This window comes from Neophocaena asiaeorientalis, unplaced genomic scaffold (genome assembly GCF_003031525.2).
Source record: "Neophocaena asiaeorientalis asiaeorientalis breed wild unplaced genomic scaffold, Neophocaena_asiaeorientalis_V1.1 scaffold777, whole genome shotgun sequence".
NCBI classification, from domain to species: domain Eukaryota; kingdom Metazoa; phylum Chordata; class Mammalia; order Artiodactyla; family Phocoenidae; genus Neophocaena; species Neophocaena asiaeorientalis.
The window spans coordinates 137,476-151,617 of NW_020174940.1; the positions used below are offsets into that span (position 1 = coordinate 137,476).

Here is a 14,142-nt window from a genome sequence, read left to right on the forward strand (position 1 = left end):
AGGTAAAGACCTCTGCTAGTGGGCCAATGCCAGAGGGTAACCCAGAATCGGACTAACCCTTTTTTTTTTTTTATGCTGCAACCCTTCGATCCCGTTTGCTCCACTTCTCTGGTAGGAGACCAAGCAGTCTCTCTATAGCTCACAGAGGGTAAGGCGGGCCCCACACCTTTGTGACTGGCTGCATCAGTCAGGGCCTAGACTGGAAATCCATTTCCCTCCTAGGGAAATTCGGCCTCTGGGTCTCTCAATCCAGCTTTACTATATGAAGTCACACACCCAGTGGGTGGTTTCTTCTTATGTCTATTTTCAATGTGGTTAGAAACCAGAGAGGAGGACGGATGTGATTAGAACCTTCCAAACCCCATCAGATGGCTTTGGAATACCTCCCCTTATTTCAAAGTTCAGGCAAAAGGAAATGGGCTCTGCATTTAAAGCCAAACACAAGCTTGAAGGAAAAGCAGAAATTGGCCTCTCTTAAAAGGTAAAATAATATAGGTCTAGTTAACTATTCCGTTTTCATCAATGTGTTTAGATATTTCTGTGGTAGTTCACATCATGAATGAATAAACGCCATCTAAAAGTCCTATGCAGGTTTTCTGTAGCCAACTATCCTAGTCGCTTTACAACACCAGCACGTCACTACAACGCCAAATCCCTTGTGTTCACCAATATCAGCAACACAAGTAACACAAGAGACCAAGAGAATAGGAAAAACCAAGTAAAGGAAAATAATTCTTGATTCTTTGACTTCAAACTTGGTTGACTAAGAATTTCCATCTCAGGGGCCATTAAAATGATTTTAAAGTCCGAGTAGGTGCAGATGCTATATCTACGTGCAACAGTGATACTTTCATTGGTGCTAGAAGTGCTGAACTACTGAAGTGGTCACATCACTTCCAGCTTATACCGTGTTGGGGATTTATTAACTGTGTGATTTAAGCCTCATGTCCATGTATGTGTGTGTGTGTGTATGCCTTGTCTATAGCCAACACTCCACTAGGGTAACTTAAAACAAAATAGGAATTTATTTACAATAGCAAAGATGTCAAAAATAACAGGAACAATATATAACAAATCCAAGAACTGTTTTATGAAAAAGGCAAACAATACATACACAAAACATAAAACAAAATCCAAAAGGGCAAACTTAATTTTGACCTTATCTAAACAGCTGCAGAATGTGGCAAAATCGTTTTCCAGATATGAATTACTTAAGTAATGTTGGGCCAATTCAACACACACTTTTCAGTCCTTCTTTTTTTACTTGGTGAATCTTCCTCCGAATTCTATTTACCTTTGGGGAATGTAACTTTGGGGAGGTCATACAAAATTTATGAAATACATACAGGCTATTTACATGTGTACTAAAAGATATATGTATTGGCTGACAGGCTCACATTTCAAAAGGACTAAAGTGATATGAAAGTGAAGGTATAAACTGAGTCCCATTTCACCATCACTGCTTCCTTCTGGGGTTTGGGTGCGCGTGTGTGTGTGTATGTGTGTCTTGTCTACTACACAAAATGAATGCACCAGTAATTTTTTAAGTTCCTCAAGTGCTCTAAAACAGCGCTTCCCAAACTTGAGCATGCATCAGAGTCACTTGGAGGAGGTGTAAAGACACCCAGTTTCTGATTCAGTGAGTCTGAGGTGGGGCTGAGAATTTGCATCTTTAACAAAGTCCAGGTGATTATAATGCTGCCGCTGCTGCCAGGCTTTGAAAACCACTGCCCTGAACTATCACCCTTTCAAGATTTCAACTGATCAAGCTTTTCCTTCCATGAATCCTAGAATTTGTGAGAAATAAAGGAAATTGTTAATACTGAGATTCCCAGAGTACTGAGCAGTACACTATCTGACTGGCTGGCATCACAGACCAGCAAGATGTTATCTGTCAGGTGTTTTACTACAATTAAGTTTTTCAGCATGGTGTGGTTTTGCCTTCTTTATGGCTCTGGACAGTGACATTCACCATGTTTTCTTGATCGTTTACCTCAAATTTTGATTAGTGTTTCAACTATTAGGGAAACACTTGTTCCAACAGTTAAATAACTGCAGGATCTCATATTTAAAAATCAAAGATGACTCAAATCTATTTCCTTATTTTCTTCTGAGTCCTGATAACTTTTACCTAACTTCTGATTTTTATTACAACAATGATCATTCTCTAGTATGTTAGCGTCTACTAAAGCCCTCCAAACTGGGCACAAAGGGGTAACTCTAGGGCAGGGCTTCTGCTGTGGGGCTGGGCTGTGGACTGATGCTGAAGTAAGTGCTCTCAAAAACCACTTTATGCATGGGAAAATTTATCTCAGGGGAATTAGAGATGCTAATAAAACAAATCCTTTATGAAGATAAAAGAAAAAATGAATTTCAAGGACATGCTCATCAAAGGACTCACCAATCACCTCTTAACTTCTCTGAAATGTTACTTGCAAATTCGCAGCACTGAAATGTTATTAGTATTTAAATCCAAGTCACAAAATTCAAAGCGATCAAGCATTTCGCATTCCACTGCTGCATATAAGGAATTAAGAAATGGGGAAATGAAAATAATCCACTGCTTTTGATGTTTATTAGGTTTACAAAAACTGTACATTTTTTTTTCTTAAGAAAAAGCATTAACTTAGTACTGGTATCAAATAGACTAAACATTAACAGGAAAATATTCTGATTTTTATTTTTGCACGTTATTCTCAAGTACACAATTACAATAATGTCACACATCCCTATATGATTTTCTTTTTATGTATTTTACCTTTTTTACAAAGTGTACAGAGGGAGGGACATACAATATTTAAGGATATTTCTACAGAACAATAACTTATATTATGTCCTTGTAAAAATCTGTACCTCTTTAAAACATTTAACTGAAACAACCATTTTTTTTTAGCTTTGCTAATCAAACTTGTTTTAAGAATTAAAACTAGGTTGTAACTAATGTCAGTTAATGACAATGACTACTGTTTTTTTTCTCTTTATACAGACAAATACACCTTACCATATTCACTTGACCAAACCCTTAAATACCTTTTAAAGGTTTCAATATTGTGCTTTACAAAGAAAAGAACTGTGTATGATTCCAGACCATGTAAGAGAAATATAAAGTGTGTAAATTGTTGTGTTCTTTATCTTTCAGTTTATTTAAAAAAATATACATGACCAATTGATATTTTCTGTATTAATTTTTACGGACGTTTTAAAATCAATAAATTTCCACTTTTGTTTAAGTGTTTTCTTTTACATTATTTCTGGGAAAAATAAAAATTAAGGGAGATTTTAAAGGTTCTCACAAAAAAACAGACAGAGCTTTCAATAGTACTGCAGGGCAATGAATCACACGATGGTTAAGTTACTGTAAAAGAAAAAAGCACATTACGGGGGCCAAGAGGGCACAGGCATTCCCTATGCCTTGGCTTTGACTGGCATTCAGGATGGAGTTATACCAGCCTAAAGCACTTGATCTAGAACTGGACTAAATCAACCTAGCACTTCAGAGGCTTGCCAGATACCAAATATTAGATTTCTAACCCTATAAATATAACTCTTGCATACAAATATCAACAACAAAGAGAAAGATGAAAGCTAAAAACCTAATAGCACAAAGGGGATGGAACACCATGATGAACTGGCAAGGCAGCTAACAAGTGGGGAGAAAACTCCAAAATCTCCCATGATGTACCAGATACTCATGTGCCGATAGCCAATTTAAGGGATCCCAAAACCTGTTTTCAGTTCTCCAAGATTCATCTTAACATAACCAAATTCTAACTAACCAAGTTCACTTTATGAATTTATGACTCTGATTCAGAACTCTCTGTTAAAAAGTGTTAACTTTCAAAAAAAAACGAAACTGTGAAAGACTTGGTGACGTTCCAAATAAGGCCTCAGATTTTCCTCGTGCACTTAAAACACACACCTTTATCTTCTAATCAAAGCCAGCTTGAGTGTTAAGTTTTTGAAAGGTTGCCAGCTGTAACGAAGAAGTAACAGAGCAGGCTGAACTTGCCCAGTGTTAAGTCGTAATTAGCACCCATTCTGTGGTACACGGAGCAACTGCTTCCTTAGTCCCCTCACTTGGGGACACAGAATCCCTTCATGGGCTTCTCAGAGAGAACTGAGGGAGTTATGTCTGGATTCTCATTAGCTTTTCCGAAAAATATAAAGGCATGGAGCTGAAGTTATATGAAAACATTCTATCTAGAAACATCTCAACTTCTATTTTTCAGTTACCAAAGATATTTAAAAGAAAATACCTTTACTCTTTAAAAATACTAGTGTCCTTATTTTCCTTCTAATTCTTCACCTGAGTAGTCTCTCCAAAGAGCATGATTTACAAAACGCTCTCTCATGCATCCCTGCATCTTTCATGTTATTGTAAATTTAATACTTTTCATTATAGATTTTCAACAACTACCACTTGGGGTTGTGTGTATAAATATGTAAAATAAGCAATACACACAGATACATGTTATATATATGTGCATATACGTAAGTCAGGGTACATTTACATATATAAAGTTGCAAAAGATCCTACAAGCCACGAATTACCTCTAGGAGATTCCAAATGCAGTCCTCAGTAAGTCTCATCTGTAGCACACAACCATTCCAACACAAAGCAGCAAAGACAAAATACAACAGGATGAAGCAAAATTTTTCAATAAAGTTTTCTAAAAGTTTGCTATGCTGACGAAAGATGTAAATACTCCAAAGAAAGCACCCCCAAAAGTATATTCTGTCTGAACAAAACGAAAGGTAAACACAAACCCAGCCACTGCTCTTTACTCAGCGATGCCAGGGACACAAAACCTCAAATGGAAACTTTCATTGTCATGTGGTCTGAAAATATTAAAACAAGATGAGTAAACGACTCCCATGTTAGGATAATTAGACCTGACCATAAAATCTCCCATTTATATTAGTAGATGTCTCTGACAATTTTCTTGTGAGAAATTTATGGGAAAAAAAAAATAAGTCAACATGAGTACTTTCAGAGTTACCAATCTAAAATTACCTTAAGTTAAATGGTCTTAGAAGAGTACCATCAAGGTAAGCAAGGTAAATATTTAAATAAATATAAAACTTCTAAGATAGAAAAACTCGGTATAGAATCAGGGATTACTTTAGTAAAAGCTTGTCGCTGCAACTTGCTTGCTGCTGCAACTTGCTTGTTGCTGCAACTTGCTTGCTGCTGCTTTTCCCCATTTATTAAACAAACTGAATAGAATTCAGAACACACTATTGAACAAATGGTAAAAAAAAAAAAGTCAACTAGAAGCAATAATTCTATTTGTACACAGCATAAATCAATATACAGTATTGTATGTGAACGAGACTGTGGCTTTAAAATGAACTTTCTGCTTTGAGGCCAACATCTCTACAAAAGTCTGTAGAAGTATTGTTAGGGCAGGCCAACTTCTTTATGATGTCGCATTATGTGCTGGTTCTTTTCTGAAGGTCTTCGGAACCCTTTCTTGCAGTACTCACAACGGTGAGGATAGTCTTTCGTATGAATGGAGATAACGTGCCGTTTAAAGCCTGAGGCATCTGTAGTGCTATACTCACAGTACTCACACTGGTACACTTTCCTGCCACTGTGTGTCTTCATATGCTTTTTAAGCTCATTCTGTTGCCTGAATCCCTTTCTACATCTCTTACACCTAAACGGAAGATCTTTTGTGTGAACTGAGAGAATATGGCGACTTAGAACGAATGGATCTGCAATCTTAAAGTCACAATGTCTACACTGGTGCATTTTTTTACCCTTGTGGGCAGCCACATGTTTCTTCAGTTCTGAAGGCCTGTGAAAGCCTTTATCACACATATCACACTTATGGGGGTAGTCCTTTGTGTGAACTGAAATTATGTGTCGTTTCAAATCGCTTGAGTTCGAACTCTTGTGGTCGCAATGCAAACACTGGTGTGTTTTGCTTTCTTGGTGGATAAGAGCATGTTGCTGCACCTCTTTGGTATCTGAGAAAGTCAGAAGACAACTGTCACACTTGAATGGCATCTCTTTACTATGCTTAGTTTTTACATGCGTTTTCAAGTTAGAAGAGTCTGCAGACCTATATTCGCAGTACTGGCATTGGTACGGCTTCTCCCCAGTATGGATTCGCATGTGCTTTTTGAGCTCTGATGGGTGACGAAAACCTTTACCGCACTCCACACATATATGAGGAAAGTTCTTGCTGTGGACCGCCAAAAGGTGGCGATTCAACAACCCTTGTTCAGCTGTCTCATATTCACAGAATTTACACTTGTGCATTTTGTTGGCTCCTTTTTCCTTATGCACCATTTTGTGAGTAAACAAAGCCCCAGCGTGAGAGAAATGCTTCCCACATTCGTCGCATTCGATGGCCTTCTCTGCCTTGCTGGTCAGCTTGTGGCTCTCCAGGTGGTTGTGTAAACTTATCTTCTTGTTGGTAGTGTAATCACAGTCAGTACAGCGGTACTTCTTCTTGGTAAGGTGTTCAGGATGGTTTTTCATGTGCCTTTTCAAAAAACCTCTCGACTTAAACTTTTTCCCACAAAAGGGACTCTTTATAACTATAACAACGAAAAGTTAGCCATGATACTCATGAATGACAGAAATTCCCCATTCTAGGTAATGGGTTTTATGACCACATTTATTATAGAAAGACCATAGGAAATGCCTAGCTTCCAAATCTAAAAAACACATGACAGCATTTTGCCCCATGGCCATGGACTCCCTTGTTGTCTCCCAAAATTGTAAAGTCATGGGCCACATATAATCAAGATGAAAAGTTTCAGCTTGAAAGCCTGTGTACTTCTTGCAGTACTTCCTTCTACGTAATATACACATGAAGGAAATTCCTGTTAAAAATAAAGACAAAAAGTAGACTTTATAATCTTCCTCTACTCTTATGCAAATCAAATAACCCTTACAGGGTACTGGTATTTCAGATTTCTGAAACCTAAGACCACAAAAACCGTTTTCAATCATGAATTCATGTTCAAGAACCAACTCAATCCCAAGAGCTGCAACGCGACTTACCGTAAGCTGCCGCCCACGCTATCGGCATGAAAGTCTTGATTTCATTGTCATCGATTTGCTGTTCATGTGCAGCAGCGGCTGCCGCTGCGGCAGCAGCATCCTCCTCTCCTACAATCACTTCCATATAAACTTCGTCTGCAATTTCTGCAACATCTGAGTGGAAAATTATAGAAACTTGTGTGACCAGGTTTACAGAGATCACAGGAAAAGATATTTTCACTTGAATTCAGTAAATAGACAAGTAGAAAGAAGGTTCACATGTTATATACCTAGAACATAGCTTTCACGTAGTAAGCACTCAATAAATATTTATTGAATGAATCTTACATTTCTTGGCTTTTCCCATAATGTGCTTTTAAATAATCTTATTTTCCATATTCTTTGCCATTATGGTTTATTATAGGATACTGAACATAGTTCCTTAATTTGTTTTTAAAGCAACATTCTAAGCACACATAATAAGTCATTGATGTTCCCCTTGAAATACAGCAGAATAATAATCTCTACAATAATCCTACTTGTTTCCTTCCGATACTGGCCATATTTTTTTAAAAAAGAAAAAAAAATAGAGCTACAGGAACATAAAATTCTCTCCCACAAAAAGGCCACCTACTTACTTAAATCTTCATCTTCTTGCTGAGAGTCGTTGACAGTCATATAAACCATCTTTTCCCTTGGCACACGAATACTGCTATTTTGATCAAGTAGTTCAACTCCATGATCATTCTCAGGCTCACTCTCCACAATGTCTACAGTGCCACCTATCAGAGAAGATGAAGGCTCCAAGAATTTATGTGAAGACTTCATTTCCACCTGTTTCACTTACTACATTTTACATACTTTTCTACTGCTATATTGGAACCCTTGCTTAAAATGTTATCTTCAGAAAAGATTACAAATATTCTCAGTCTAAACCACCAAAAAATAATTAGGTTTAAGTGTTTGATCAGGAGGTATACTATGCTGAAGGTTTCCTCTTACCTAAGTCATCCTCTCCAGGGTCAGCTTTAAAAATGTACACCTTGATGACTTCAGGGCAAGTGCCATCCACTTTACAAGGATCGATTTCCGACTCTGCATCCATGGTCATCCCAGAGGAACCATCGTGTTCTATTTTGCCAGCATCATCCACTAAAAAGGCAGGAAAATACATGACAAATAATAATAGCAGATATTTAAATAAAAGTTACCATTTTCAAAAGCCCTTTTTACAAATATAATCTCTAACTTGATTCACATAAAATTGGATGATTTTACCTAAACAAGTACACACGCAGCACATGGTGAGAAATGTGGCTGACTGCTAAACTAAAGCCGGGTCACAGAGGACTTTGTACAACCAGGCAGAGGGGCTCATGCTTGACCCTGGTAGGCAGGAGGTTTTTCAGTCTTGTCAGGTGTCACAATCTCTCAGGGAACTTAAAAACGCAGGCCCTCGCCAAGCAGTTCTACAGAATCAGAATTAGCAGGGGTGGGGCCTGATAGACAGATTTAAAGGAACCCTGCCCCAGGGATTCTGATCAGCAGTTTGAGGACTTCTGCTGTAGGTGGTGGGAGACTCTTAGGCAGAGCAGTGACAAGGTCAGATCACCATTTCTGCTACACCATGCTGGCCTTGAGAAAGGTGGATTCAAAGGGATCAAAACATAAAGCAGAGATATCAGTTTTGAGTCTACTGCAATAATGCAGGTAACAGGTGACAAGGCCTCAAAAATTAGGACAGAGGTAGTATGGATGGGGAAGAGGGCTACACTTGAGTCGTATCTTAGGACTGAAATCGCAGAACCTGGTGCCCAACTGAAAACTGAACATGACAAAAGGAGCCAAGGATAACCACGGGGTTTCTGATATGGGTGACTGAATGACTGGGGGAAGAAATGGAAGGAAATTAGAGAAAGTATCTCTCTTCTGCATGTTTAATTAATTAACTTAAGGTCCAAGGGTAACCTCCCTAAAAGCGCTAAGAGCCAGTACCTGTCCCTATCCCTCCGTGATCACAGAACTTTTTGCTTGTTTCTCGCAGAGTATACGATTCACTGTGTTGTCACTAGGGGTGTGTTGCCTCCGTCTTTCCCACTGATAGAGCAGAATCTGTATTTTAATTATTCAGTCTTTTAAGACAGAGTCTGGTGATAGCAGACACTCAGAATACTGATGAATCAATGGTTCAAGGAATGACTGAGATGTGAAGTCAGCTGCTCGATACTCAAATCTGAAAGCTGAAGGCTGACCCACAGGTTTGGGAGCCATCGGTTCCATGTTAACTAAGCCTTGAGATCACAATGAGAACCTGCAGTGTGAGGAAAGAGTGGGCTGAGGATATCCTAGGGAATGTCATGGTTTAAGGGAGGGACAAGAAGAAGAGTTCACAAAGGAACCTGAGAAGGGAAAGCTGGACAGGTTGGTGGAAGGTCATAAAGGAAGCTAGGGAGTTAGAAGTTCCAAAAATCCTAGTAAGGCCCATGGCAATAATGCAGCATGCACCCAAGTCAAAGGGGAATGTCTGCACTGACAACAGTAACCTGGAAGTCACTGGTGTTCCTGCTGAAGAGCAGTGTAGTGAAGGCTATATAAGGTCAGATTAGAGGGGTTGAGGATTCAATGGAAGGTGTGAATTTCTTCAAAAAGTCCAATTTAAAAAAGGAGAACAAAGGGTAGAAACTAGAATGCATTGCAGGATCAAGGACTCTTCTGTTTAATTGATTAAAAATACTCGAGCATGCTCAGTCTGTGAGAGAAAATACAATAAAAAGTGAGAGGCTGAAGCCAGAGAACCTGGTGAAATTTTGGGATCAAGTTCTCAGAAGAACAGGGAGAAGATGAAACAAGGCATAAAGATGAAGGAATTTTCCTTAAATAGGAGGAGAAATACGCTATCCTTCTGAGACCTGAGAAGTTAAACATGGATGAGAATGAAGCTTATGTTGTGTTTAGAGAAGGGAAAGGAAGACTGTAATGCACAAAGTTGAAAGAATTCATGGCTGGTGGCTTCAACTGTGGATATGAAACAGGAGGTAAGGGCCTTGGTCACCAGTAAGAGAATGGCAGATAGGTTAAGAGCTTGAGAAGCTAGAGAAAATGAGCTGATCCAGGACAAGTTTACCGATATGAAGGTTCAAAGACACCAGCTGGTTAAATTCTCTGTGGTTTTTAAGAACTAAGAGAGGTTCCCTGAACTGAATATAACTACCTAAATTCAAGTATCTTGACTATGCTTTATAAAAATGACTTGTACAGGGAAAGAATCGACATTATGTCCTTATTTCTGGCCTGATGTGTACTTACCCTTTTTCAAAGCTAAATATTTCTATGACATACCCAGCTGACAAGGCCACTGTTATTTTCTTAAAGGTGGCTTTGGAACTTCAAACTGAGATGGCATTAGAAGGCTGAAGATCTCACCAAACTAGCAGGAGAGTCCTGAATAAATCTGTACGTCTTCAGAGAACTCATCTCTGAATAGTTTGATATTGTTGATGAAGCTTGGCCTCTTTTGGCAAGGTTTGTCAAAACTGATTCTAACATGTACTGGAAAATCAAATGTCCTTGTGTTTACAAAGAACAAAGTCAGGCTAGCTGTTATTGCATATGTTGAGTTTGTTGGTACTCATAAGATAAAACTTCTGATGACCAAAATCCAATCATTGTGGAGCTTGCAAAATGTCATGCATTTACCTGTAACTTAGAGTAAGACATTTGTTCGCTTTCAAACATGTGTGGGAAACACATCTGAAATATACAGACTTACCAAAGCCTAGCAAAGCTATTCTATTATTAGACAAAAGTAGAATTCACCTTCAGATTTTCACCTTGAGAATGTGTCCCACTAACTCAACCTATGAAATTATTCTGAATATGAAATATTACAGAAGTGATTTTTTAAAAAAAAACACAACATTTTGGTGGTCCTGTTAAGTACTAAACATTTCACTGTGATTTTAAAGTTACCATTAAAAATGAATTTCTAAAAACAGACAAAGAAGGCTTTGATAAAACTGAGTCATCATACGTATGATTTCTGCATAAGTGCCTTTTTCTAATGCTGTAATGAAGAACTAAAGCTTCAGAATAAGGCCTCTCCAAAATAGAAGAGCATAATTTCTGGAAATTAAGGCCACCTCTAATAATAACTACCATTTGCATAGCATTTTGCAATTTCCTTAGCATTTCTATGTACTTTTATTTCATTTGATTCTTACCTTTTCCAGATAAAGAAAGGAAAGCTCTGAGATGGTATGTGATTTGACCAGTCAGTAAATAAGTGAGGGGTGGGAGAGAGAGTAAAGAGGTACCTGTCTTTAGAACTCAGACCTCTATTTTCATCTTTTGATTTTTGAAGAAATATATGTTCACTGTATAAAATTTAGTATTGAAAAAATCACCAATAGTCTCACTAACCAGATATTGCATCATTAGGTAGTAAATTTTCTTCCCAGTTTTTTCTATTTAAAAAAAGAAAATTGGCATCACAGTTTCCTCAAGCCTTATGTAATAATCATCTTTACATCTCATCTGGTATTTTAAACTTGAAAGCTGAAGAAAATTTGGCTTATCAACGATCTCATTAGCAATAGCAAAACTATAGCAAAATACAGGCGTACCGTAATCTTAAGTTACATTTTCTCAGAACTTTGTAGAGATTGTTCCACTGTCTTCTAGCACTGAGTATTTCTGTGTGGATGTCCCTATAATACTTTATCCCCAAAGTTCACTAAACATCACTGTGATTATGACTTAGTGGTTTTATCATTCTGTCAACTTCTTGAAAGAAATATTCAATCTTTATTTCAGGAAAGTTCCTTGAAGAGTCCAATCTTTATTTCAGAAAAATTTCTTCCATTATAAATACTTTTCTAATTCATCAGTTATTCCCTTCTGGAATTTCACTTATGTGCATTTTTCTCCTTTATCTGTCTCCCATATCTATCCATCTTCTCCATAATCATTTATATCTTTTTTTAACCATTTCATTTTTGTGATTTTCTAAAGCCAGGTGTCCCTCTGCCCCCGGTTATATATACTGAGGCATATTTATGCTTATAGTTGTTTCTGTGGTAGCTTTTATCTTGATCATATTTTTACTTTTCAATTTCTTTCTGAATTCTGTCAGTTTGTTTTCTGCCTCTATTGTCTTGTAATACATTTTTTGAACCTTTGTATCTCTTCTCTGGTTTTTTTTTTTTTTTTTTTTTTTGCGGTACACGGGCCTCTCACTGTTGTGGCCTCTCCCATTGCGGAGCCCGGGCTCCAGACGCGCAGGCTCAGTGGCCATAGCTCCCGGGCCCAGCCGCTCAGCGGCATGTGGGATCTTCCCGGACCAGGGCATGAACCCGCATTCCCTGCATCGGCAGGTGGACTCTCAACCACTGCGCCACCAGGGAAGCCCTCTTCTCTGAGTTTTAAGAGATCATGTTTGCAATTTCACTGAGCCTTCAGGTCAGTGCTAACCAAGAGAACTTTCTGCGATGATGGAAATGTTCCATATGTCTGCACTAGCCACATGTGACTACTGAGCACTTGAAGTGTGGTTGGCGCAATTCAGAAACTATATATTTAATTCATCTTGCAATATATTGATATTAAATAAAATAATATTTCAGAGAGCTGAAGAACATGAATCTTCAAAGGGCTCACTATGCATGATAACACAACACATGACAAAAGACCCACAGGACTTCCCTGGTGGTCCAGTGAGTAAGACTCTGTGCTCCCAATGCAGGGGGCCTGGGTTTGATCCCTGGTCTGGGAACTAGATCCCACATGCCGCAATGAAGATCCCATGTGCTGCAACTAAGACCCGGAGCAGCCAAATAAATAAATATTTAAAAAAGAAAAGAAAAAAGACCCACACCTAACTAAACAAAACCCTATGATATTTCAGACCAACAGGGATAAAGAGATGATCTTTAAAACTTCCAGAAGAAAAAGAAACATCTACAAAGCAATGAGAATCAAAATGGCATCAGGCTTCTAAACCAATTGCTGGATGACAGTGAAACATGCCATCACAAATTCTCAGGGAAAATTCACTTCAACCCAGACTTCCATACCTAACCAAGTTACCAATCAACTTAAACGGTAGAAAAAATACTTTTAGTATACAAATCTAGACTCCTTAGGAAGTTATTTCAATATGTGGCCCAGTAAAATAAGGGAGTAAATCAAGGAAGAACATGGCACAGGGATCCAGAAAACAGTGGACTAGTCTCAGGAAATGATAAAAGGAAAATTTTAGAAAACTGTCTGCATTATAGTAAGCCTAAAACGCAACTAATCCAGAATGGATCAGAAAGACAGAAAGCTTCAAGAGGGGAGTCACTGGAAAAAGGAGAACTCAAAGAAAACAAACTGGAGAAGTCAAACTTGATAGTGTATTTCTTAGAAGGCACAAACAATTAAGAAAGAAAACCCGTGCTATAAGGGCATAATCAGTCTCAATGACAAAGTCTAATTAAGCTTGAAGTCTTTATATGACCAGTACCCACAAGGAGGACATGGATCAGTCAGTAAACCCCAGCCTTTCAGAACCAGAAGCTACCTGACAGATCTTGAAACAGACTATTTTCTTAATTTGAAAGAAAAATAAAGATGATTTTACTTCCTAAATAAGTTACTTCAAGGGACAGCCTGAATACACATATCTTTTCTAAAGGTTTAACAAGAGTGCCAGGTTATAAATGTTAGGATTGATGTCTAGGTGGGAAACCAAGCCTTTTCATAAAACCGTACCTCAGTATTGCTGCTGAAGAGAGAATTTGGTTCTCTGAACCAAGAGCCTATTCTAACTTACTCTGATGAGTCCAACAGTCATCTTACTACCTAATCACTTCAATTTTTTTTTAACCTCTAAACCAAAATCCAATCAAAAGAAAAACTATGGAATAAAAACTTGGTATTCGGGCTTCCCTGGTGGTGCAGTGGTTGAGAGTCCACCTGCCAATGCAGGGCACACTGGTTCGTGCCCCGGTCCAGGAAGATCCCACATGCTGCAGAGCAGCTGGGCCCGTGAGCCATGGCCGCTGAGCCTGTGCGTCCAGAGCCTGTGCTCTGCAACGGGAGAGGCCACACCAGTGAGAGGCCCGTGTACCGCAAAAAAAAAAAAAAAAAAAAAAAAATTTGAAAGA

At 38.3% G+C, this 14,142-nt stretch overlaps 1 protein-coding gene across 1 annotated transcript in view; it reads right to left on the reverse strand.

The window, feature by feature from the left end:
• Positions 1-1,006: 1,006 nt before the first annotated feature.
• The window catches only part of LOC112411000 (zinc finger X-chromosomal protein-like), a 27,874-nt gene continuing 14,738 nt past the window's right edge, over positions 1,007-14,142 (reverse strand). Inside the window, 4 exon segments of the mRNA XM_024761845.1 lie at positions 1,007-6,837; positions 7,019-7,171; positions 7,636-7,779; positions 8,000-8,149. Of these exon segments, the coding sequence (XP_024617613.1) occupies positions 5,402-6,837; positions 7,019-7,171; positions 7,636-7,779; positions 8,000-8,149 (1,883 nt within the window). The 3' untranslated portion in view covers positions 1,007-5,401.